The sequence below is a fragment of the Adiantum capillus-veneris genome, chromosome 5 (genome assembly GCF_014529385.1).
Source record: "Adiantum capillus-veneris isolate H3 chromosome 5, ASM1452938v2, whole genome shotgun sequence".
In the NCBI taxonomy this organism is placed as follows: domain Eukaryota; kingdom Viridiplantae; phylum Streptophyta; class Polypodiopsida; order Polypodiales; family Pteridaceae; genus Adiantum; species Adiantum capillus-veneris.
The window spans coordinates 169,342,686-169,370,115 of NC_140935.1; the positions used below are offsets into that span (position 1 = coordinate 169,342,686).

A 27,430-nucleotide genomic window follows, 5' to 3' on the forward strand; every position below is an offset into this window, starting at 1 on the left:
CTGCGGTCTGGGGAGCGTTTGGTTGTATCAGTCCTCTAAGCTCATGGCCTGGACTTTTTTAGGTTAGTTGTGGGGGGGCGGGGGGCGTGAGGAGTTATTTATTGAGTACCTTCATGCCTAAGAGCGTCTGTTTGGGAGGAGTGCTCAACGGTGTTTGTTATGTCTTGTAACATGCATATGTAAGCATTTGTGTTGCATTGTGATGTGCCAATCACTGAGTATTCCTAATTGGGTGAGATTGCGTGCGTATGTAACTTTAGTGCATCGAGACACCCCTCTAAAAATCAATGCGGTTTGGGTGTGATGGCTAATTTTGCTATGCCAAAATATCAAGAGCTCCGAAATGGAATGAGAAAACTCAATGACCCTCCTCGGAATGATCTCAGATACTTTTGATCTAACTTGAGTTGTTTTGTAGATACAATCGCGCACGATTACTCTTCTCTCAAGAAGAGGGGGATGTCACAAAGTGTTGACGTGTCAAGCCACTGAAGACCTAGAGGGTTAGGGTTCCCAAAGCCTAACCTGCAAATGCCGATCGAGGGGTTTTATACTGATGATTAATATGGTAAATTTAATACATCTAGACATTTGCTAGAGATTTGGATGTGATGGGTAAATGATTCATTGAATTACAGTTTATGTTTGAGGTCTTGGTGTGGACAAATGTAAATGTCATTTGCGAATGTGATCCTAGTGCATCAAGAGTTGTGTCTGGATGAGATGTCTGGATATTGATCTTAGTGCATCAAAAGTTCCGAACGGATGAGATCGCTAGATGGTGATCTTAGTGCATCAATTGATTTGGATTAGATGAGATGGCTAGTTTCATGGTTTGGATCTGAGTGTTAAGGGTAAGTTGATCCGAAATCCAGTGTGTGAGAGGATTTGTGCGGAAGCATGCTTCGTGAATGTATTGTCTTGTGAGGATGTTCATTGGAATGTCTGCATGGAATCAATGAGGTGATGTAATTGATGAGATGATGAGATTTAGTGCATCGAGACATTTGTTAAAGATCAGTGCGATCTTGTGATGTGGATGTGATGACTAAATAAGCCGTAATGATCACGATTGACATCTCGATGGGGACAACGATGTGATTGTGATTGTTCATTGACTAAATAAGCCATAATGATCACGATTGACATCTCGATGGAGATAACGATGTGATTGTGATTGTTCAGTGACCAATGTTCTATGTGCTAGTGCATGGTTTGAGTGGTATATTGCATGTATAAATAGTGTAAGTGTGATTTACTGTTTACAATATGTTTTGTAGGGGTAATCGAGTACTTTACTTCTCTTTTAGGAGGGAGGCAGGGGGGATTTCTCAAAGTGATGACATGGCAACTTGACATATGAGAGAGAGAGAGAGAGAGAGAGAGAGGGGGGGGGGGGACATCCATGATGAGTTTGGGGGTAAGTTGCATGGCTTTTGCAATTTCGGGGGTCACACACGTTTTTTCAGGGCTTGCTGACAGATCCAATCTTCATGCTTAATCCCTTAGGATATAGACCGGACATTATAGATGATCCGAGATGCAGGTCACCGGTTGGATTTTTGCCAGTGAGACAATTTACACCAGGATCTATAGCATCACGGTTATAGCATCACGCTTTGGACCATGTGGAAGGCTCGATGTGCCCACAGTCTGGGCTCACAATCCTCCCCTACGTCCACCGTTTTGACAACCATTTGGACTTAGCTGCTGTATACTCTTTGTAGGGGGTTTTTAGTCGGCTCCTCCAAGTTATCAGAACAACGTCGATGCGCCTTTCTTCACACATGAGCAAGGTCGTCAATTCTTTTCCATCGGGATCATGCCCACATCACGTGGCAATATGCACCCCAACAATGGTTCATCTTACACTTATCGTACAAACCACCTTTATGTTTACATAGCCTACACCTTGTTGCCCCTCTTTTGAACTTGCTCTGGGTAAGCCCATTGAGCATCTCCTGAGGTCTGTCACAAACTGGTGATGTGGCTGCCCAGTACACACATACATACACTCTCTTTGCAGGGAGTCCCGGATTCTGCGGATTGAATGCTGACGTGGCACTATCGTATGACCCTCCGGATTTTGCGGCGGAAAATGTGGCGCGTTTTGCGGTTAGGCAGCCATGTGGCAGCAGCTTACGGACGACAACTTTTTGGCTTGCTTTTGTCTACGCAAGGCATAAGAGAAAAGAGAGAGCTTTTGCTTTATTTTTGCAAGGCTTTTAATTTTGAAGCTTTTGGGGCTCTGCTTTTGGCATCCCTTGTAAAACCTTTATAAGTGTGGGTAGGCCTCCCACTTCTTAGAGCATCTGGATGCAGAGTCTGAGAGAGAGCCTCCCACTCCCTTGTACTTTGAGTTGCAGATTAATACAAAAAGAAATACCGAAAGGGGCGCCAGTCTTTGGGGCCAATATCTCTAGGCACAGAACTCCGTCGGGCCGTTTCGAAGCAATTGTGAACAGTGAATTGTTTCGAAGTGAATTCTTGTCGTGTTGTGGTAGAGTCTTGACTTGGAGTGTCCAAGTCTATTACAATGGTATCAGAGCACGACCAATTTCTCTTCTATCGGGAAATCTGATCCTTTTTACGCGGCACTTATGGATTCAGACAGAGATCAGTCGACTTCCTCTGCATCCGAAGATGCGGGAAGAGATCACGAAGAAGATTCACACGAAGAGTACGGCCCGCCTCCGCCTACTCAAGCGGAGCTTGAAGAGATGGAGCGTCGACGATTGATCGACCACGCAACAACGATGATGCTAAATTTTGCGAAGGACCTGAAATTTGCAAAATTTATGAGCCATACCTCCTTTGACGAGGTGCATTCACAATGGCGGCAAACCACAGAACCACCGCTCAAACCGGCACTCAAGAAACCTCCTACTCCAAGGATGTTTACAGAACAAGAAATTGAAGAGGTGGTTGATACACGGATTTCTTAGTTTTTTGATGCGCAGAACAAAGCAAGAAGGCACGACAAAAAGCAGAAGAAAGGAACTGACTTCCTGGGTTATTTGGGTCGTCAATCTACTTTTGCCTCGGCAAGAAAGTAGAAGAAGCATGTGCGATTTGAAGGAGTACCCAATTCTTCTTCTTCTTCTTCTTCTGACAGTTCTTCTAGCTCCTCTGACTCGAGCAAAGAAGATAGAAAAGTAAAAAGCAAAGCAAAAAAAGCAAAGCTTTGGAAAGGGCAAGAAAAAGGCAAAGAAATCTAAATCTCGCCCAGTTGTTGACAGTTCTACAGAGGACTTGTCTTCGGATAGTTCGGACTCTGACGACAACAGCTTTTATGCAAAGAAGAAGAATTTTTTATAAAGCCAACCAGTATGACTTTTCTGGAAAATAAAAGCAAGAAAGTCCGAGAGTTTAAGGAAGGTGGACAATCAATTAAATCTGACATGTTTTGTGGATATGGAGACGCTTCGAAGGCTTTGGCTTTCATACAGCAGTTCGACATAGCTTTCTCTAGAGGGCGTTACTCAGAGCACTCCAAGATTCTGAGAGCTACCTCTTACTTCAAGGGAAATGCTCGAACTTGGTGGTCCACGCTTCTATTAAACAAGACAGCGTCAGTTAAATGGCTGAAATTTAAAAGGCTTTTTATTTTTTCTTGGTTGACTCGAGAGTACGAACGCGACATACGAACTGCTTGGAACCATCTTCGAATGACCAAGAATGATACATTGGACGCATATTGCGAGAGATTCTGGAGCTCGTTTCTACTAGCTCTTCATTTAAGAAGATCTTGTTCATAAAACAAATTGAGCGGTTTACCTTGGGACTTCCTACAGAGATCCGAGATCACTGATTAGAGCAAAAGTCAGATTCCATTCAGGAACTGATGAGTCATGCGAAACGAGGTTTTGCCATTCATTGAGGTAGTTTGACCTACCCCACAGATGAAATCATGACGCAGAGGACCGAACATACTTTGAACAATGAAAATAGAAAGAGGAAGAGCAACCCAGAAAAGAAAGAAAAGGATGCACGAACCAAGCTCACTCTTCGAGAGAGAGCTCTCTACATCAAAGAGGGGAAGTGTTTTGGATATGGGGAAACGGGGCATATCTCCGCAAAGTGCCCTAAAAAGCACCGAAAGAACAGAACGTCAAAGATGAAGAAAAGGCCTGAGAGTTCGAAAGCAGCTGAGGAACGTGGATGAAAAGGCAAGATGAAAGTAGGACTGGTTCCAGATTGCATGGGTACTGACCCAAGCACGATTGATGAGAGTCCAGAACTTTGCCAAGCTTGGGGCAAATTGAAAGACCAAGAAGCCGTGATTTTCTTTGATGGGAGGAGCCGAGGCCAAGTTCATTTCACCTGAATTGGCGGCGCGGCTTGAGATCACCCCCCGTTCGGATGGGACCACTAGCAGAGGCAGTTCTAGCGGCACTTGGCAGGGACGTAGCCATCACATCTGTCATTGGCAAACGTCGGTTGCATTGTCAGGGGTATTTGGGGCATGAGGACTTCTACATAATGCCCTTGGAAGGTTATGATGTCCTCTTGGGAATTCCGGGGTACCATAAGAACAACGCCGTTGTCGACTGTCGGCCGAGAAAAGAGACTTTGACTACAGAGAAGGGCCGAACCATTGTACTTGATGTAAAACTTAAGGGCGAGTTTGTCCCTATTGTATCGGCTTCGGCCGTTTCAAAATTAATGAAATCCAATCTATTTGTCTACTCGATCTTTTTGAAAGAGTTGAATGATGAGAATAGGACAAAGACGTCTGAACTTGATAAAGAACGCCAAGATTGTCTCCACACTCATGCTGATTGCTTTTCAGAGGGCCTTCCAGGCGAGTTACCAACTGCTCGTCGTGAGGATCATACCATTGATCTGATACTTGGAAGCACACCATCGAACCGGCCACCTTATCGTGTGAGGCGAGCCCAGAACAAAGAAATTATGAATCAAGTGAAAGACCCTTTGGAAAAGGGTCTTGTCTAGCCTAGTACTTCATCGTGTACTGCTCTCCAGTGTTGTTGGTTTTGAAGAAAGATGGATCTTGGAGAATGTGCATCGATTATAGAGCTCTCAACAAAATCACCATCAAGAACAGATTTCCGATCGATGATATTCTCGACCGGCTACAAGGATCCTCGTATTTTAGCAGGAAGAGGGGATATCATCAGATCCGAATCGCGCTGGGTGATGTCTATAAGACAACTTTTTGGACGACTTTTGGGTTATATGAGTTTCTGGTGATTCCTTTTGGCCTAACCAATGCTCTTGCGACATTTAACCGGATGATGGACAAGATTTGTTGAGAGTACAGACTATTTGTTGGCACTTTCTTTGATGACATCATTGTTTTCTCCAAGGATGAGGTAGAACATAGAGAACATCTGCTACAGGTCTTTCAGGCATTACGAGATCACAAGTTGGTGATTAATGCGAAGAAAAGTAAATTTTTCCTACTAGAGATACAACTTTTTAGGACACATTGTCTCAGCAGCAGGAGAGACTATCCGTGATTGGCCCGATTTGAAGAATGTCCATGAAGTTAGAAGCTTCTTGGGCTTGTGTTCGTACTATAGGTGGTTCATTAGAAAGTTTGCAGAGGTTGCTTCCCCTTTGCGTATCTTGACACAGAAACGAGTCCCTTTCTCGTGGGGACCCACAGAGGTGACTACTTTTAGACATTGAAAGAGAAATTGACTACAGGACCAGTTTTGACTTTGCCGGACTTGTAGAAGTCATTTGAAGTGTATTATGATGCTTGTGGTCGTAGTCTGGGTGCGGTCTTAATGCAAGAAGGCCATGTCGTTGCCTACGAGAGTCAATTGTTCTCAAGGCCGGAATTGACAGCACAGATTTATGAGAAAGAGCTTTTGGCGATTATCCATGCTCCTACTCAGTGGCGGCATTACCTACTTAGAGCGGATTTTACTGTCTTCACAGACCATCACGGTTTACGCTACTTCTTGTCACAGAAGCAGCTATCGAAAAAGCAGATGCGGTGAGCAAACATCTCGTCACAATTTCACTTCCAGATTGTCCATGTGCAGGGACAAAAGAATTTGGTGGCAGATGCTTTGTCCCGGAAGTCGTTGGTTCTGGCTATTTTCGTGATTCATCATAGGAGCTTCGAGGATATGGTCGATTAGTATGCCACGGATACAGATTTTGCAGGTATTTTCACTCGGATACAGAATGGGGAGATAGTAGCGGGATATTCCATTCAGGATGGCTACTTGATGAGGAAAACCATGTTGTGCATTACACAACCGTTGAGGGAAAAGCTTATGACCGAATGCCACTGTCCACCTTTTACGGGTCACCCTTGAAAGGTGTGGAGAGATACTTCTTTTGGCCGAGACTCAAGAAGGACGTGGACGATTTTGTATGCGATTGCTTGGTATGCCAGAAGGTCAAGTTTGACAGGCATGAAGCACAGGGATTGTTACAGCCTTTACCCATACCCACCCGCCCGTGGGAAAGTATTGCAACGAATTTCATTTTTGATCTCCCAAGAACACAGAGCGATGGTATCTGGACTGTTATTGATAGATTTAGCAAGCAAGCTCATTTCATTTTAGTGAAGAAAACTGTCAAGCCGGATCACTTAGCAAGACTGTTTGTGGCCCAGATCTTCAGATTACATGGCATGCCCAAGACGATTGTCTCCGACAGGGATCTCAGATTCACGAGTTTGTTTTGGAAGGCTATTTGGGAGAACATTGGCACGCGGTTGCAGTTCTCGTCAACTTTCCACCTACAGACTGACAGGAAATCTGAGATTGCTAATTCAGTGGTACTGGATTTATTGAAGTCTTACATCTCGGATTAGAAGACTCAATGGGAAAAGTATTTACATTTGGTGGAATTTGCCTACAATAACATGATACACTCTTCAACGGGAAAGGGGCCATTTGAGATTATTGAAGGTGATACGAAGGTTCCACCCTTCCTAAGCACGAAAGATAAGATTTTTGAAGCCGACTAGTGCACGCGTGACTTAGACACGGCTTTTCCCAAGGTCCGCGAGGCTTTGCAGAAATCTCAAGAAAGACAGAAAAAGGTAGCAGATCGCCATCGTTGCGATTTGAAATTGAAGGAGAACGATTGGGTGCTCTTATGTTTTGAGAAGGCATGCCTGAGAAAGAAAAAGGGAAAGGAGAGGCTTTTTCCAAAGCTCAGTATGCGATACTATGGACCTTTCCAGATCTCCGAAAAGATAAATGATGTCTCCTTCCGATTGAAGTTGCCTGATACTTGGAGAATTCACAATGCTTTTCATGTGAGTCTCTTGAAGCCTTTTAAAGGCGATGTGCCCGAAGATGGGGAGCCTGATGAGTAACCCGAAGTGGAAGAAAACGAGGAGATTCTTGTTTCCGAACAGATATTGGCACATAAAGACATAAAGATTAAGGGTAAATAATGCGGTTCTTGGTTAAATTCAAGAACTATCCTGCATTGGATGTGAAGTGGACGGAGGAGGAGGACCTAGCAGATGCTCCTCAGATTGTGAATCTTTACCTTGAAGCATTTGGATTAGCACAGTCTATTCTAAATGGAACCTTGAACTAAGCTTGGGCGGAATCTACTGCAACAGGTATGCACTAGAGGGGAGTTGCTCCACTCCTTTGTCAACAGATTGCCTCGATTTTGATATTAAAGTCACTGATGTCTCTTTGAGTTTCAGGGATACTGTGAGCTGACAATATTCTGTTGTATGACTTTATGAACTGGAATTCCCGATAATATGATACTGATTTGTTCTTGACTTGTTCAAGTGCAGGAACTGATAGACGAAATGACTGCAACATTTTGGTCTGAATGATCTTGATAGACATGGTTGCAATAGGGATAAGTCAATCGGGCATCTCTGAGGTCCTGAGTGGATCTAGATGCGATTGCTAATTGCGTTGCCGATAAATCATGGTTTGAGATCCAATGAATTTTGAATGTGATTTTTCATGTGATGTCAAATGATGTTTTGTGATTTCGTGTGATGTGACTGTCGATTGGTACATGTGCTAGATGTGTGTTCCTAGTGCGTCGGTACTAACAGTCAGTGTCTGCTAAGACAATTTATGGCTTTTGTCTATTTTGCAGGCGTAATCGAGGGCAATTACAATGCTTTCAAGAGGGGGGTATGTCACAAACTGGTGACATGGCTGCCCAATACACACATACACACACTCTCTTTACAGGGAGTCCCAGATTCTACGGATTCAATGTTGACGTGGCACTGTCGTATGACCCTTTGGATTTTGTGGCGGACAGACAGCCACGTGGCAGCAACGTACGGACGACAGCTTTTTGGCCTGCTTTTGTCTACGCAAGGCATAAGAGAAAAGAGAGAGCTTTTGCTTTATTTTTGCAAGGCTTTTGATTTTGAAGCTTTTGGGGCTCTGCTTTTAGCATCCCTTGTAAAACCTTTATAAGTGTGGGCAGGCCTCCCACTCTCAGAGCATCTTGACGCAGAGTCTGAGAGTGAGAGCCTCCCACTCCCTTGTACTTTGAGTTGCATATTAATACAAAAAGAAATACGAAAGGGGCGCCAGTCTATGGGGCCAATATCTCTAGGCACGGAACTCCGTCGGGCCGTGTCGAAGCAATTGTGAACTGTGAACTGTTTTGAAGTGAATTCTTGTCATGTTGCGGTAGAATCTTGACTTCGAGTGTCCAAGTCTGTTACAGGGTCTCTTATGCACATATAATATGACCCCTTTTCTCGCGTGTGCGCAAAGAGAGAGAGAGAGAGAGAGAGAGAGAGAGAGAGAGAGAGAGAGAGAGAGAGAGAGAGAGAGAGAGAGAGAGAGAGAGAGAGAGAGAGAGAGTCTTCAAAAGGCCAAAATGACTTATGAAATCAACCCGTTACAAAGTGGTGAATCTGATACCATGTCTTGGTACAAAAATTGCGATACTAAAAATAATCTACTAGTTGGAACTGTGTGGGGTATGTATGACCATTGATACAATGGGTGCCCGATACAAGAGGGGGATATAATGGGTGACGAAACCATCCTCATCTCTACTCTGGATGTCGAGATACTATGGCTCGAATCCTCTGTTGTAGTCTCGGTCGATGCTTTGAAGCTCCTCTCCTCAATCTCCCTAGCTCCAATACTCAGTCAATGGGAGTACCGCAGGTGTGAGTATGAAATCAATAATCTGTCTCCGGGATTAGATCTCCTCAACAAACTTATCTCTATGTGTGTGTGTGTGTAACTCAAGTAGATACAGTCCAAGACATCTCTGGGCCTGATAGCTCATGATCCTGGAGAAGGGTCTGAACTGAAGCCCTATCTTGTAATACACTGTGCACTGACATATATACTGCATCTTCGTCTTGGCTCTGTATGGCATAGGCGGCATATCTTGCTAGCTGTTGGTATCCCTCTGAATCTACCGGTCTCAATCTCAAGTTGGTGTGAAGATGTTTGTATGTGACCAATGGCACAATGTAACCCATGAGATAGGTGTGTATCCATATAGCTGGGTCGAATCACTATAGTAAAGGTAATAAGAAGCTCCTTTTCTCTGACAAAGATATATATATATATCTACAAAGCTCCATATGTATTGACTATATATACTGAACGTAATAAAAAGCTCCTTTTTGGAGAGAGAGAGAGAGAGAGAATCATAGAAGAGCCCAATCATCTCAGCACCACTAGTAGAGCTCACCAAACCGCAAGGGTTGTGTACAAGAACTGGATTACTTCCCTTGATGTGTGGGGACAGTATGCAACATCCTTATACACGGTCCCTCGACAAACACCCCTTCGAGATCCTCCTGAGCCATGACCATCTACGAGTACCTTCTTTACCACTAAGATGGTAAGACGGCCATTGACAGGATGAGGACCAGGCAGATTAGTGTTGGGACATGTACGCACTCCAGAGGGGATATTTGACTTAATTCACTCCACTATTGGAGTGAAACAAGGTTGTCCATTGTCTCCTACTCTATTTCGTATGTATATAGATGAGGTTTCTGATCACATTGACAGAGAGGGTGACAGAGGTGTCCAATTGGCTGGGACATGGATTCCATTGTTGTTACATGTTGATGACATTGTATTGATCTTTAACTCACCGAAGGGTATGCAGTGGCATTTGGATGCATTACATAGATTTGCAGAGGATAGTGGATTGTCTATAAACTTTTGGTAAAACCAAGGTTATGGTGTTTAACACCACACAACAATGGATTAGGAGATCTGTCACAAGACGGGCACCACGTGCCAGTAGAAAAGAACAGATTGAAACAGACTTTTAGCACTTCAATAACAACTCAATTGAAAGAGAGAGAGACGACATGCAACACGCAGTGGCGAAATTCCATCCCAGAGAGTATTGGCCCCAAACCTTGGCGCCCCTTGCGGTATTTCTTTATATTGCATCATCAAAGTACAAGCCGGTACTCCAGACTCTGTACCTTCTCCAGGAAGCATGCCAGAGAATGAGCCCTAACCTCATATTTAAAGGCCCTAGGTCCCAAAAGCAGTTTACAGTGAAAAGCCTTTAAACTCAAAAGCATATGGTCCAAAAGCAAAAAAGCTGCCAACGTAAATCATGGAAATCCGTACAGCTTGCCACGTCATCAGCCAGCGCAATTTTCGAAAATCTCCTTGTTGCTCTTAGGGTTAGGGGTAGGGTTTCTGCAGTTTTAGGGTTAGGGTTTCCAAAATTAGGGTTTGCAGGTTATAGGGTTAGGGTTTCCAAAATTAGATTTTTGGCAGAAATTAGGGTTAGGGTTTTTGCTCTCGGACAGCCACGTCATCACTTTGTGATGGTTTAGGCTCCTCAGCCACATCTGTAAGTTGGCTCCATTCTTTAGGCTTTGACATGTTAGCAGTTTGTTACATCTTCCCTTCTTGAAAGAGAGTAATCGTCCGCGATTACAGCATATCTGCAAAACAACTCAAGTTAGCTTAAAGAAAATTCCGAGGGACATTTTGAGGGACAATCAGTTTGCTCTTTTTATCAAGGAGTTAGCTTCTCCTTTCGGCTGTTTTGATCAAGGAGTTAGCTTCTTCTTTCGTCCAGATCGCAACTCTTGATATTCCGGCGTAGTAAAATTAGCCATCACACCCAGACCGTACTGATCATCCACGGGTGGCCATGCACTAAAACTACATCCCTAGGCAATCTCATTCAATCAAGAATATTCAATAATTGGCACATCACAATGCAACACAAATGCTCACATATGCATGTTACAAGACATAGAAACATAAAGCCGCCGATGAACACTCCTCCCGCATAACCTAACAAGGTCCGGGCTGGGAGATATTCAACGACTCCCTTATCACTCCTCCCGCATAACCTAAAAAGGTCAGGGCCGGGAGATATAGAGGCCTTTTACAACCAAACGCCCCCCAGACCGCAGCCTGCGTCGTTTGGAGGTGCTGAGAGTAACCACTGCTCAGACTTCTTAATACTCCTCCCGCATAACCATCCAGGTCTGGGCCGGGAGTCACAACAACAATTATTTTACAAGCTACTCTTGGGCACTGACGACGTGAGTAGGGATGTCATAGCTGTTGTCCAAGCTATGCATGATAAAGGTGATAATCTTATTCTTCCTGTTTGGACAAGCAGTGAAGTTGAGTTCACATATTGTCAAGTTTGGTTCTTTGCTCTTCGTAGGTTTGTAGTAGTATTCATTTTTCGATTTCATATTTAGCTTACCTGAGGACTTAAGAATGTGTTCCGTTATAAGTTGTTGTGTGAAGTTTGATTTCTAGGATTAAGTTTTTTAAGATGTCTTATCCTTTTTTTTTTGGCTTAAAGTTGAGTACTTGTTTTAAGCCAAGTAAGTTGCGTCAACTTATTTTACATATGCCTTTTCTAAAAACTTTTTTAAGTTAATAATGTTTTGTTTTATCTAGTTTTGTTTCGTAGCAAACAAAGTGATTTAGTTTGTTTGTTTTTGTTTTTCTTTTCTTTTCGTGTGTCCCTTGCTTTTATAGTTTTATGAGTGCTTTATTCCCTCTTATAATTCGTGAGTTCAGACTATTCTCAACTTATGAAGGTATATAAATTATTTTACAAGCATACAACCAAACGCTCCCCAGGCATCGGCCTGCGTCGTTTGGAGGTTTTCTAGCATACAACGGAACGCTCCCCAGGTATTGGACTGCGTCATTCCGAGGTTTTTAAACATACAACGAAATGCTCCCCAGGCATCGGCCTGCGTCGTTGCGAGGTTCAAACAATACCAAAACAATATTTCTCACTTCTCCACCCGGGAGTAAAATCACCAATCATTGAAACCAGTATCAAACCAGAGTGAAACAATTCAAATCGGCACCAAAACAGGTTCAAAACAAATAGCATCCATTTCAAACAAATTGCAATCAGGATCACCAAACAAGATCAAATAGAACTCAAACTTAAAAAGCAATCTCGACATTAGTCGAGCTCGGAAAGTCGACCGACTTTCCATCCTGAAACTTGCACCAAAAATTAGGGTTAGGTTTCTTCCATAAGGTCGTAGCCGAGCACAACATGGTCCATCAGCTCTTGGACAAACAATGTTTCTTTGACGGCGATGGTAGTCCCAAGATAGCAATCGCACTTGACCTCCAAGGTCATTTGCTCATAAAGAGACATCTACTAAGAGATGTCGAGAAATTTCAAGTTATAATCTGCTAGGGTTTCCATGGCAAGTATTAACAGTGACTTGAAACAAATCTGGATCCTTCTCTTGCAAGTGATTTTAATGGGCTTATGCCCTGTAAAACATGAGCGGTGAAGACGGGAGCGCGTTCGATGCGCGATGAAGTAAGGGTGGGAGTGCCTAATAAGTCTGGGTTGGAGGCCGAAGATACCTCGAATAAATTGGCTAATAAGTTTGGGTTGGAGGCCGAAGATACCTTGAATAAATTTCCAATAAGTCTGGGTTGGAGGCCGAAGATACCTCGAATAAATTTCCAATAAGTCTGGGTTGGAGGCCGAAGATACCTTGAATAAATTTCCAATAGCTCTGTCTGCTCTTTGCAGGACCGGTATGCTTTCAGAAAAGCACACGCCTGATGCTCTGATACCACTGTCACAAGACGGGCACCACGTGCCAATAGAAAAGAACAGATTGAAACAGACTTTTAGCACTTAGAATAACAACTGAATTGAAAGAGAGAAAGACGACTCGCGACACGGAGTGGCGAAATTCCACCCCAGAGAGTATTGGCCCCAAACCTTGGCGCCCCTTTCGGTATTTCTTTATATTGCATCATCAAAGTACAAGCCGGTACTCCAGACTCTGCACCTTCTCCAGGAAGCATGCTAGAGAATGAGCCCTAACCTCATATTTAAAGGCCTTAGGCCCCAAAAGCAGTTTACAGTGAAAAGCCTTCAAACGCAAAAGCATATGGTCCAAAGCAAAGCCAAAAAGCTGCTAGCGTAAATCACGGAAATCCGTACAGCCTGCCACGTCATTAGTCAGTGCAATTTTCAAAAATCTCCTTGTTGCCCTTAGGGTTAGGGTTAGGGTTGCAGTTTTAAGGTTAGGTTTTCCAGAATTAGGGTTTGCAGGTTTTAGGGTTAGGGTTTCCAGAATTAGGGTTTTCAGCAGCTAGGGTTTCTGGCAGAAATTAGGGTTAGGGTTTCTGCTCTCGGGCAGCCACGTCATCACTTTGTGACAGTTTAGGCTCCTCGGCCACATCTGTAAGTTGGCTCCATTCTTTAGGCTTTGACACGTCAACAGTTTGTTACAAGATCAGCACCTACATTCACTTATGGTCAAGGGACTGTGGAGTACACAGATGCATACACTTATCTTGGGGTAGTCTTCATTGGGCCAAGGTTTCTTTGAAGACAACAGTAGGGACCAAACTGAACAGAGTGTATGCGGCCTTGGGAGGATTGCAGAGGATGTGTTAGCAGGCTCGTTCCAGGAACCCCGAACAAATTTCTGACTCTTTGATACCTTGGTAGCTTCAGCTATGCTCTATGGGGTTAAGGTTTGGGAACCCTCTGTGGGTCACGATGGGTGGAGAGATATGGAGAGGCCCTTGGTATCTATGATCTCTCTGCTAATTAGAGCCAAGGCCCTTGTGCCACACAAGATCATTAAAGCGGAGTTAGCAGCCCCCCTTATGGAGATAAAGGAGATGGAGCTTCGTAAACAGTCTCTTTTGAATATTAGCTTCAGCTAGAACCTTTGCAGACAATGATGCTGAACTTAATCAAGAAGCTTGAACTTCTCATGCTGGCAGTTGCAGAGTCGGTCACCCAAATGTTTTGAAGTTTGAGCTCCTTTTGATGTTGAGCCTGTGATTATTAAAATTGTGCTGTTGTGGTAATCCAAATGTTAAATAACTCTCTTGTTGCTCAGTTTGTAATTCAGAAACTTACGTTTGCTTAGATGTTGCCATCTGTTGTATATGCTGACCTGTCAGCTTCTTTTAATGTTGATGTATTTTAAACAGTTCACCTCTTTAGTTTAGATTGACCATGTTTTCTATTGGATTTATTCATGCATAAAGCATCCTGGCTGTGGTGGGTGGATGGGATGTTTCTTTCTTTTGGGGCGTAGGTCTGTTTAGTTCAGAAAGATACGTTTTTTAATGGGAAGATGTCTTGTAGCTGCTGTAATTCCAAAACTATCAACCTAATGGCTTGCCCTCAGTTTATGATAATATTGCTTTTTATGGTGCAGTTGTATCTTTCTTTGCTGCTATTGGCTTCTTGTTGTACGGGGGAAGGTAAGAAGCTATGCTGCTCTTGTATTGGACAATTCATAATATTCTAGATGTGTAGTTCACATCCTAAATAATGCATTTCAGACTGTTTTTGATGCTGCGACGTTTTCCATTAGAGTCCAAAGGTCGTCGGAAGAAATTAAGAGAAGTAAGTTTCCACTTTGCTTTATAGTGATGCTCTTATTCACCTTATTTGGACTTGCTTTACAGGGATTCCTCTCTCTCTACCCTCATTTATTTTTATCTTTATGATCTCTCTCTCTCTCTCTCTCTCTTTTGTACCAGTTTGGATTGTTGTCTTTTCTCACAGATGGAAGACATACACACACGTATACTTGAATTTTCTTAGAGGCCGACTTCGGCCTCACATAGAAGTAAAATCTCTCTCTCTCTCTCTCTCTCTCTCTCTCTCTCTCTCTCTCTCTCTCGTGCTTCTTTCTAGATGCCAGAGAACACACTCATGTACATCGATTTGTCTCATATTCATAGGATGATGTCAGCCTCTAGACGATGTTATTACAGCTCTCTCTCTCTCTCTCTCTCTCTCTCTCTCTCTCTCTCTCTCTCTCTCCACACACACACACACACACATTCGTATACGTATACATAAACACACTGTAAACGTAAATATACGTATATACATAAATATACACATATATGGTTACGCATATATGTACACACACACGTATATATGTATACGGATAGTGTGTGTGTGTGTGTGTATATGTGTGTGTGTGTGCATACATATAGGTATGTGCACACACACATTTTTTTTTTGTAATGTCAGATTGAATTACCAATGGGAAATCTCAAAACGAGGAAAACCCATAGAAAATATTACAAGCCAAAAAGTCAGAAACAATCAAGGTAGAGCTTGTAATGACACTCACACACACACACACACACACACACACACATAAAGAGGGCTTTGTTAATCATGCAAGATAAGCACTTGTGCTACAAAAATTGGGCCATGGGTGGTTAAGGTACAAGCGAGAACATAAAACCTCAAGAGGGACGTGGGATAAACCCTATGTGCATGTGGACAAGCTACTTCATGTTCAGGGTTCAGGTCGGCTTAGGAATTGTTCTGGCACCTTTGTGAGCCTGTGCGCAGGCCGTCCATGTCCAGGCACTTAGAGTAGTTGCATATCCTCTGGTTGCACACAACATGATCATCAGATTACAGTCAGTACCCATCAGGAGCATTTTACAGTGCACAGAACCCATTTTTCCTATTTTAGCCATTTTTCACTTATTATTAATAAGTGACTTTGTTGGGAAACTGGGTAGGGCAATTTTGGTAAGTCAATATATAATAAAAGCTAGCGCTAGCACTTTTTGGCAGAAGAGGCAGTAGGGAACCAAATTCTGGTAGTGCACCTTCTCAGCAAGACCGACAGGAGGACTTAGTGTTTTTCAGCCATCAAGACTACATCAACGTTTTTAGCAATTGCAGATTAGCCCAAGCGTTTTGCAGTTTGCAGATCAGCCTGGCGTTAGCAGTTTTCCAGTAGACCATCTAGCGTTTCCAGTTTGCTTGCGTTTTGCAGATTCCTGGTGACAGTTCAGCCTATAGCATCAGCATTTTACATTTTCAGCACTTAGACTCCGCTACACTAGCCCCAAACCTCGCAGATCGCACCTTTCATGGTAGATCCTCGCCGCACGGTCAGATCATCCAACGTTTGCAGATTCAGCCCGCTATTCGTAGATTTCGGCATCTACGTTTTCAGCGCATCGTCGTCGCGTCTTTATCATCACCATCGTCACTGACATAGAGACAGAATTCAGCAGATACAAGGTTTGCAGATTTCAGCCCCTAGCGTTTTTAGTTTTCAGCCCGTATCGTCGTCGTCATCATTGTCGTCGACATCGTCGGCAAGTCCATTGTATTTAGACCATTGTACGAGGATTGTGCAATCAATAAATAGCATAGACCTCTCTCGCCATAGAGAGTGGGGCCCTTGGAAGAGGGTTTAACAACATTTTGGTATTGTATTCTCTCCTCTCTCTCTCTCTCTCTCTCTCTCTCTCAGTCTCAGCACCTTCATTCACACTGTCTTTCCACTTTGTTTATGATCATTTGTACTCTCTCACTAAGGAAACAGAAGGCTCCCCCTTACATACGTAAAAGGAACCCTTGAGCACATTTTGGAGCACTTATCTTGAGGAAAGTTCTACATTCACTTCCGTTGCACCTTACATTGGTATCAGAGCTTTGGTAGTGTTTCTGAATCACTAAAGGAAAGAACTTTATAATTTTTTTTGCTTGTTGCGATCACACATAACCCAAGTCCACTTGGGCGTGTCAATTTCTAATCGTGTTTTTGAAGAGTGACATGTAATCAAGAAAGAAGGGCTTGTCTGGCCTCTCTTTGTTCCTCTTTTCACTCATTGAGAGCGGACTGTGCACTTTGCGGCTGGCCAATTGACGTGAGGTGGGAAAAAGCAACCTTGGTGTGAGCACAAAGGCCGCCAAGGGGTGTGCCCGCAGGGAAGAGTAGAGCTCGGATAAGAGAAGATCCTTCTCTAACACAGATTGCAAGCTAAAGAAGAACCTTAAGAACCTCAAGAACTCAAGACCCTCAAGGACTCAAGAACCTCAAGAACCCAAGAACCATAAGAACCCAAGTTCCTCGTGAACTTAAGTACGAAGAACTCAATGTATGGTCATCACCCGAAGCGGAATGGATACTTTGCATGAAGGTTATTAGCATGGAGGTGGAGAAGAAGAATTTTCCTCACCAGGAGGTTTTTCCGACTCTCCCCCCTCCCCATCTACGCCAAGGGTTGCATCAAATCCTATGGAGGCTTTGGTCAAGTCGATGATGAACATGATGTTACAACAAGAGGTGCAACGCGCTACCTTGGAGCGCGAGCGCGAAGAAAGACGGTTAGCTTCGGAGCGTGAGCGTGAGCAAGCGTGCTTGGCGGCCGAAGAAGGACAGTTAGCCTTGGAGCGTGAGCGCGAGCAAGCGCGCTTGGCGGCCAAAGAAAGATGAGCTGCCTTGGAGTTAGAGCGTGAGGCGTAGAGAGACCAACACATGCAAGAGTTGGTCCTACAGATACTCACCTCGAATGTCTGAACTGGTCAAAGAAGTTGGTAGTTCATTAAGTTGCACAAGCAGAGATTGTGACTCCAACAACCCCGTCATAGAGAAGTTGACGTTCAGTAAGTATGACGGTAAGATCGGTGCTACTATTTATTCATTCTTGGTTGCATTGATTTAATGCTTACTTTGCGACAGCTAAGAAGAGAGGAAATAGCAAGGTTTTGACGGTAGCTATGTACCTTGCCGGTGATGCCATTGATTGGTACTACGCATGGCAAGAGGCACAGTTGACCGCGCGCCTAGAGGAAGCCGAGGAAGGCGCGCCCCTTTCTTTCGATTGGGCTGTCACGAGGATGTGGCAGTTATTAACCATGTCACAAGGATGTGGCAACTGCTAACCTTGGTTGTTGGTTTCTTTCCAATGGGGTTTATTTTATTTGTTTTGAGACCCTCTTTTTGAAGGAGCAAACAGTTGGACATTGTATGGCCAATGTGAACGGTAGATTCACCCGCAGACAGGAAGTGGTTGGCATTGGAATTCGTATGGTAAGAGGATGTCTAGGCTCAGAGCAAGATCATATAGGTTCCCCCGTCGCACTTAGCAAGTTGGTGGATACTAGGAAGTGAACTCATTTAAGACGTAAAGTCAAGGTGGGACTACCAACAAAAAGTATCCGACAGTTGGGCCACATTGCACTTTTGGATGCGGTCCCAATGAGGATAGATGGTTAGAAGACCAGTGGGAGCCCAACGGAAGCATCTCCTAAAATTTAGGGAATTGCTATTTTGGGCCGTGAAATGTGTTCGCGTCATTACCTCCGGTATGACTAGGGGAACATTTTACAACTCTGCCGCGAAGTCAACTCGGCAACCGGTCAGGATATTTTTAAGCGGCGAACCCAAAACTGGAAAATGCTTGTAAATGCCCCAAGTGTCACATTTTCATGGACTTTCCTCTTGCAGAAGAATTGGCGCTGATTTAGAGAAGGGAGAGGCTTCATTTGCAATCTGTCACAGGTTAAGAGCTATGGAGTGCTTCCTTTCCCTCTTATGTACAGTGCGGTGCCAGGAGTGATGCCCTGCACGCTATGCACTACCCTCTCTCTCTCTCTCTCCTACGAGCAGTATGTTATGCCCCACTAGTGGGCTTTTCATTTGACCAATGTACAGTTATGTGGGTTCATGCGCGATTGCCGAGGCAAGAGCCTCTTGCACAGGTATTGGATTAGCTAGCGGCTAATCCCTCGCAGGTACATGTGAATTCGGAGAGGTTTCACGCTAGAAATCCCGTCTGATTCAAAGGGCAAGTAGCCCTACAGGTGCGGGAGCTCGAGGTCTTGCTACAGATGCGACCGGCACGTGAAACGGAGCCCAAAACAGGGAATTACAGCCTGTTGTGTATTTTTGCAGGTTTAGGGTTTCGGCCCTAAACGGACCCTAATACCCCCAGGAGGTTCGGGGACGCAAGGGGACCGCTGTACAGGTGAACTGGCACATTTTCGGGGCAGAAAACAGAGAATTCAGCGTGCTGCAGATTCTCGCCAGGTTTTGCAAAGTGTCCGTATGCGTCGGGAAAGTCACCTATTGCGTGGGGATACTGACTGTGAAGCGTCCTAGTATAGTTATGTTGCCGAAATCAGGCCAGAACAGGTGTTTCTTAGCCTAGATTGTGCGGGGCAGCTTGTGGGAGATCACATGTTTTATTCCCTTTGATAAAGAATAAAGAAATACCAAAAGGGGCGCCAATTTTGGGGCCTACAGGTTGTCGGTGTCTGGTCGGAGCATTCTAGCTTCTGAGCTGTGTGTATTCAGGTGTTAATTCCCGTCGCAGGTTCTCTTTGCAAAGTGCTCTGTGTGTGTGTCTAAAGCAAAGAATTTCGGGTGAAAGCCAACGCGTAACGCCCTACGGGCCGTTTTCACGTGGGCCGACTTCCAAGACAATCTCAAGGCGTGATTTATGCCACCCCTGTACCTCGCACAAGTGAAGGACGGTTGGCGTAGCCTCAAGCAAAATGGTATGCCAATTATGCCTTTCTCTAATCGTGTTTTGCAGCTCGGCACCCAATTACGCAAATCGGATGATCAGCGCAAGGAGGCATTCCTTTATGGATTGGACGAGTATATCAAGTATGACGTCGAGGTACTCGATCCAATCGATCTCAACAAGGCGGTAGCGATTGCTCTGGCACAGGAGATGAAGCACAATATAAGGAAGCCTAAGGAGAACAAGTCTTCTCAAAGTACCTCTCAGACTCTGCAAATCGGTAAGAATGGTAAGTCTTCTAGCCAATCTTCCTCTAATCCTTCGGAAAAGAACTCACAAAATGAATCTAAGGGTAAAGCTAAAATACCTGCTAAACCTAAGCTTACCAGGATGAAAAAGCTGCAAAGGAATTATAGAAGGATACATAACTGCAGAAGAACAAGTCATTTATGCTAAGGAAGATCGTTGTTATCAATGTCATGTCAAGCGTCACATTAAAGCGGCTTGTCCTAAGACAGCCCCAGCTAAAGAACCCAAAGAACCCACAACTACCACAAGCACTTTAATGAATCAATTTGAGTCTTCACATGTTTTTGACACACACATTGATGAGTCTCTCATGAAGTGTTATGATCATGTGAAGGGTCAACGTTTTGTCATATTGTTTGATCTAGGCAGTATGCATGATGTGATTAGTGCCTCTCTTGTAGAGAGAACCCGCCTAGAGGTTAGTCAAACATCTCCTCTCTAGGTATCTGGCTTCGATCCTGGTATGGACTCTCTCATCACGTAAGAGTACCGTGATATGTTGTTTACAGTTCAACAAGCTGTCTTTCATACGAAGTTTGTCGTGTCTCCTCTTTCAGGATGTGATATGCTTTTCGGCATTAGAAAGTTTCGTGAGCATAACCGTCTCATTGATTGGGAGGACAATACTCTTATATTAAATGCCAAAGTGACTCTCCCATGATCATTCGTGTTGAGGAGGGTCTGCATTCTTTGCCTCTTATTTCTCATGTGCGGGCAGAGCGTGAATTACGACGAGGAGCACAAGCGGCATTCATCTATGCCGCTCCAGTTACCCAGAGCATTCAGGCTCGAGACAGGTATTCAGCTTTGTTTACCAAGTTCAAGCATCTCTTTTGCAGGATGATCTTCCACCCCGTCTCCCACCCGAGCGGTCGGAGGACCATCGCATCGAGCTCACGGAGGGGGCACAGCCTGTCAGTAAGGCTCCCTACCGTTTGAACAAGACTCATGAAGAAGAGTTAAGAGCGGTAACTCATGGAGTTGGTGGCCAGAGGATTCATACATCAAAGTGTAAGTCCTTTTGCCGCTCCTATTTTGTTTGTCCGCAAGAAGGATAATTCGTCTTGTTTGTGTGTTGATTACAGGGCATTGAACAAGATGACCTTCAAGAACAAGTTTTCGATGCCTCGCATTGAGTATATTCTCAATAGGTTCAATGGGGCAAAGGTTTTCAGTAAGGTTGATCTCAAAAGTGGATACCATCAGGTAAGGGTATTCAAGGGCGACATCTTCAAGACCGCTTTTTGCACAGAGCGAGGGCAATGGGAATATGTAGTCATGCCTTTTGGATTAACAGGTGTCGTGGGTACATTTAACCGTCTCATGGTAGGCCGTTTTGGCGATATGGGTAGTGTATGTGTGTTCATCTTTCTTGATGATATTCTCATTTTTTCTGCATCGTGGAAATAACATGAAAAGGATGTAGAAAGGGTACTAACCTGTTTGGATGAGTGTCAGTTGTACATTGTAGCTAAGAAATCTGAGTTTTTTCTCATTGAAGTTACTTATATGGGTTATATCATTTGTGCAGAAGGCGTCAAGCTAGACTCCGCAAAGGTGGAATAAGTACGTAATTGGGATTTGCCAAAACTGCATATGATGTGCGTTCTTTTCTTGGTTTATATCAAGCATATAGTTCGCACATAGAGAATTTTGCACGTATTGTCGCACCCATGACTGATATTTTGAAAGGGGTAAAGACTCGTCGACAGCGCGTGGATTTACCTGAAGCAGCCATTGAGGCTTTCGCAGCTCTCAAGGTTGCAGTTACAGAAGCGCCGTGTCTTATCCTTGCCTCTTGGATGACCCCTTTGAGGTATGGACGGATGTGAGCAATGTCGCCATCGGCGTTGTGCTTCAGCAGCATGGTCGTCCAGTTGCTTTCCTTAGTCGAAAGCTCAATAGTGCAAAAAAGAACTATTTACGAGGATTGTGCAATCAATAGCATAGACCTCTCTCGCCATAGAGAGTGGGGCCCTTGGAGGAGGGTTTAACAACATTCTGGTGTCGTATTCTCTTATGTCTCTCTCTCTCTCTCTCTCTCTCTCTCTCTCTCTTAGTCTCAGCACCTTCATTCACATTGTCTTTCCGCTTTATTAATTATCATTTGCACTCTCTCACTAAGGAAACGGAAGGCTCTCCCTTCCATAAGCACAGTTCGGAGCACTCATCTTGAGCAAAGTCCAACATTCACTTCCGCTTCACCTTACGATATGGTGATTTGTCTCGTAAACAATAGAAAAGAAACCATGTCTTAGGGACAAATAATACATTGTGTTATTTGAGAAGTCTTAGGAAAAATCTCTTCTAAAGAGGGAATAAAGGTTCTTCGGTAACCTACAAAACAAGGGGAGAAGGTTCCAAGAAAGCTTTTGAAAGACAAGCGCAACCTAGATGATTTTATTTGGAATCGACCACCTCAAGGGTCAACAACACTATCTTGTCAAGAGGTACAAATTAAGCCTAAACTTGTAAGGATGAGAGAGAAGCCACATGGAGATCGAGATGTTGTCCTACAACCTTGTGAGCTGGTTAGTAGGACTTGCGTTTCCACTGTATTGGGGCCTCTTTGCATTGTGTGTACTGAGCGGTGACTATGCAAAGTTCTATCACCCAAGTGTGGTAGGTTGTTCTTCCAGTTTCCTCTGGAGTATGATGTCCTGGGTTTACGACTTGTTGGATAGATCTTTGAGGTCTCCTGGAATTGATCTTATGATGTTAAAATTTATCCTTTTCTTCTTTTATATTCGTATGTTATTACGGGTTGCTCTACGCGCTCCACCAAGACGTGAGGAAAAACTACCTTCTCCTAGGGGTGAAGGGAATTTTTCAACCTACTAAGTTCTAACATGAAACACGGGATGCACTTGAGAGTCTTGGGCAACTCAAGTTTGTAAGCTATGATATAAAAGGTCTAGGGCTTACTGAACTATACGGTTTTCATGGTTTCTGATTGGGTAGAGACCTTAAAGAAAACAAACTCACCTTTTTCAACGGCGACAGGTCTAGGCCTTTTGTTATCATACGTCTTGGCACGATTGTGTGCACTGCGGATGCATTCTCTTGTTGCCTTGAGCATGTTATTTATGTCTTCAAGAAAATCCTTGACAGATTGAATCTTCTTCTTATCTAGCCCTATGGCCATAAGAGGTCTAATGTGAATGGTGTGATGCCTGTAGCGGAATGTTGGGAGCTCATATTCTCTAAAATCTGGTTGACTCTCTTGAGTCTTATCAGACTATGGATGATCAACAGTGCTCTTACTCAAGAGTAGTTTTCAGCTTTTCAAAGACTCCCTCCATAAGTGATTGTTGAACTATCTATCTCTATGTGGACGTCGTATAACTTGTAGAGATGTTGAACGAATAATCTAGCTAGTTTTCACATCCTTTTTAGTAGGTATGAACTTTGCCATTTTAGTCAACCTATTTATTACTACCGAAAGCAAATCATTTCCACGACTCACGTTAGGCAACCTTGTCTGTGCTGAAATCCATAGTACAGTGAACTGCTTGTCTATTTTATGATGGTGCAGCCCTCCAACCTTGAAGCATTCATACCTATTGACCTGACCTGACCTTGCATTGCAGCTCGAAGTTCTGGACGTTCTCGAATAAAATGGGCCGATAAAATTTCCCTAGCTTGTGCAGAGGTCTTTTGAATCCCAAGATGACCTGTAGAGGAGCTATCTTGACTTTCAACAAGAACGTGCCTTGAAGCCACTGATGGAAGTGATACAAACAAACCCCTTCGTAAAGAAGGTATCCATCATCCTAGGAGTAGTTGGAAATCTCTCCCCTCAAAGAAGTATTACCCCCGTTTGAAGCACTGCCAAAGGATGCGAATGTGCCGCCCCTGAGCACCCCAGCTAAGTATTGTACCTAGGAGACTTGCAATGAACACAAGAGCAGGCTTCCAATTAGCCTCGGCAGCAATCAACAGTCTTGGGCAGCTGCAACCTGCAAAAAGTCTGCGTTTATCAGCAAAATAGTTGTGGTTGAGGCTAAAAGTCCCTCCTCCACACCACGGCCAATACTCCAGCCCACCACTAAACTTGAACAGGTACCACATACCAGGGGGAATATGCAAAAACAAGAAGCAGAAACACGCGCGTGCGTGCGCGCGCACGCGCGCACACACACACACACACACACACACACACACACACACACACAGAGAGAGAGAGAGAGAGAGAGAGAGAGAGAGAGAGAGAGAGAGAGAGAGAGAGAGAGAGATGAAATGAAATGTTATATTAACGTCTTCAAAAGGCCAAAGTGACCTATGAGACCAGAAAGTTACAATGTGGTGGATGTGATACAAAGTCAGAGTAACAAGATGACAAAATAAAATACTATGGAATCCTAGACTGATGGGTGTGGACTAAGCAGCTAAAACAGCTAGCTAGCTGGGATAGCTAGATCATAGGAGATCTAGCATCGGTGGTGTAAAGCGACGAGCTCTGCTGTGGTAGTAACTCCTCCGGGTGTCCAGTGGCAGCTCTAAAGAAGTCTGTGATCTGTCTCTGAGACTGGCTAGTCTCTCCTCTCATCAGGTTCTCTCTGTGTCTGCGCAGCTCGAGAAAAACAAACCCAGGCATCTCTGATCCTCGTACCGCATGACTCTAGAGAATGGTCCAAAGCCCTCTCTGAACAAGCAATGGAAGTGGCCTCGTATCTCGTAGTAGACGGGGCAGTGTCATGTGTAGTGCAACTTTGTCTCAGGCTCGATGTCACACAGGGGGCATGTCCTGGCCTCTCTTGGTACTCCGCTGTATCTCCCAGTCTCGATCCGCAGCTGGTGTGAAGATGTGTGTGTCTGGCCAATAGCACATCGTATCCCATGAGACAGGTGAGTGTCCATGTATCTGGGCCTCGTCACAAAACCATCCTCCGTAAGTTGGAGGAGATGCTCTCTGTAGAAAGCCATCTTCGTGCCTAGCTCCTGTACTGGCTGTATCCATGTCCTCTTGGTGTCTAGCTGAGTCAAGTCCTGGCGAATGAGCCTGGTGATCTCGAACTGTGTAAGAGTCAGAGAGGGCGCATCCAGTGAGTACTAGAAAGGAGGCAATCTGTCTATGCTGAACCCATCCGCCTGAAACCATGACATCATCTCCCCATACCAGCATGCTGTATCTCCCTGCATGGCTAACTGTCGAGAGGACTCAAGTGCAAGGCGTGCATATGTCTCTTGGAAGTTCCCACATGCGGTGTATGAAGGAGACAGATCTGGTGAGCTCCTCAACCACCAGTGGGGGGGGCAGCTAGCTCTGCTCGTATAATAGCACGTGGTACTGAAACCTTGGCCCTAATGAGCCGCGAGGTCATAGAGACCAGAGGCTTCTCCATGTCCCCCCATCCATCATTGCGGCCTGTCCTCCCGTGATGGTCCAGTGAGGGTCCCCAAATCTCAGCTCCATAGAGCAATACAGAAGCCACCAAAGTGTCAAAGAGCCAGAGCTTCGTCCGAGGCTCCTGAAACTGAGCCTATGAACACATCCTTTCCAATTTACCCAATGCTGCATGGGCTCTGGTCAATCTAGTCTCTGCTGCCCTCCTCAATGAAAATGCTGGCCCACTAAAAACCACTCCAAGGTAACTGTAAGCATCTGTATACTCCACCTTCTCCTGGCCGTATGTGAAGGCGGGTGCTGACCTCCTGATCTACTGTGGGGTGGTATTAAGTATCATGACCTTGGTTTTACCAAGGTTGACGGACAAACCACTTTCTTGGGCAAACCTATGCAAAGCATCCAGGAGACGTTGCATCCCCTCCGGAGAGTCAAAGATCAAAACAATATCATCAGCGTATAACAATAGTGGAATCCATGTCCCTGCCAGTTGTGCACCTCTATCACCATCTCTCTCAATGTAGTCAGAAACCTCATCTACATACATACCAAATAGAGTAGGAGAGAGCGGGCAGCCCTGCTTCACCCCAATAGTGGAGTAAACCGGTGTGGATAGACCCTCTGGGGTGAAGCAGGCGTAACGAATCTGCCTGCCTGAGGCACCATGCCTCTCCTTCACGTGAGCATATCTGCCTGGTAGTCCCGGCGTGCATGTGTCTGTGTGAGACTGCACGGTGTGCAGGTCTCTCTCTCTCTCTCTCTCTCTCTCTCTCTCTCTCTCTCTCTCTCTCTCTCTCTCTACATCTTGCACGAGTAAATGTGTGGTCACAGTAAATACGCATATTGAATGTTTACCCGGCTCTTTTTTTGGCAACAACATAGGACTCAGCATGCCTTCATGATTGCAGGTGGGATTCGTTACAGCCATATGCTTTATGTGCTTCATTATCAGAACAGTGGTGGTGAGTTAAATATTGGCTGTATGGACCTTTCCCCAGTATTGCCTCTTGATGATGGGGTTGGTATTATTGGGTTTTTAGGTAGCGGCTTCAGCATTTGATGATAATGCAGACTTGGATGTGTTAGACCATCCGATATTGAATTTGATATATTACCTGGTAAATTGTTTTGTTTGGCTTTTCACACTTTTGTGGATTTTATATGCTTTCATCCACTCAATGTTGTCTTGTGTACATGGATGCAGCTTGTGGAGATATTGCCATCAGCTCTAGTATTATTTATCTTGCGCAAACTTCCTCCAAAACGCCTATCTGCCCAGTATCATGCCATTCGTTGATGTGCAAAAATTTAGCTGGACAGTTCTATTTATAAGACACGGATCGTACAGAACTAAAGAGGTGATGCTTATGCAATCTGTTGGACCACAAGAAAAAGAGGCCGTAGGGAGCTCAGCAAAGTTAGCCCTTGATTCTTTCGTTCTGAAAATTCAGCATTGCTGTCATCATGATTAAGAGTCGGACATTGGGGACATTCTTACCCCTAACCATCTGCAACTGGTTGGCCCTTCACATTCTCACCATGCCCCATCCTCTTTGCCAGTCAAGTGCACTTTGTTTTCAAAAGTTGCTGCTCAGGAGAGTATTCAAACAGATTTTGCTAGTTGTAGAATAATTTTTTTGTTACTGCATCAAACGATGAGGTAGGGCTGCATTGACCGCGTCAGGACTGTTCAAACAGGAAGTTTTTCAAGAAAGAAAGAGCAGCAGTTGTGTATGAACAAGCATTAAATTGGACAGAAGCATACATGGCCATTCTTACAATCAGGTTGTTATGTGATAATCAAGAATTAATATGAGGTGGGTCAAAAGAGAATTTCTGCTCTGATGAGAGGCATTTTCCTTCTGGAGACAACAATATAATGTCTGATGAGTTTGTGGTGTGCTATAACGGGTCTCCTACTCGCTTGAAAAGACATATTAACAACTCCACTAAATTTCGGTTAAGTTTTGAGATTGCGAAGGGACTAACCTGGTTCAGGGTGCAGTAGATTTGAGAGGAGCGGAGCAATGGCCTCAGAAGAATACTGTCATGTTTTGAGACTAAC

The 27,430-nt window shown here is 44.3% G+C and overlaps 1 protein-coding gene across 1 annotated transcript in view; it reads left to right on the forward strand.

The window, feature by feature from the left end:
• Positions 1-27,208, forward strand: part of LOC147458529 (tobamovirus multiplication protein 1-like) — a 40,672-nt gene extending 13,464 nt beyond the window's left edge. Inside the window, exons 7-11 of the mRNA XM_086513185.1 lie at positions 14,627-14,672; positions 14,754-14,817; positions 26,274-26,327; positions 26,406-26,483; positions 26,570-27,208. Coding sequence (XP_086369311.1) covers positions 14,627-14,672; positions 14,754-14,817; positions 26,274-26,327; positions 26,406-26,483; positions 26,570-26,662 — 335 coding nt within the window. The 3' untranslated portion in view covers positions 26,663-27,208. The remainder of the gene's footprint in view (positions 1-14,626; positions 14,673-14,753; positions 14,818-26,273; positions 26,328-26,405; positions 26,484-26,569) is intronic.
• The last annotated feature ends 222 nt before the right edge of the window (positions 27,209-27,430 follow it).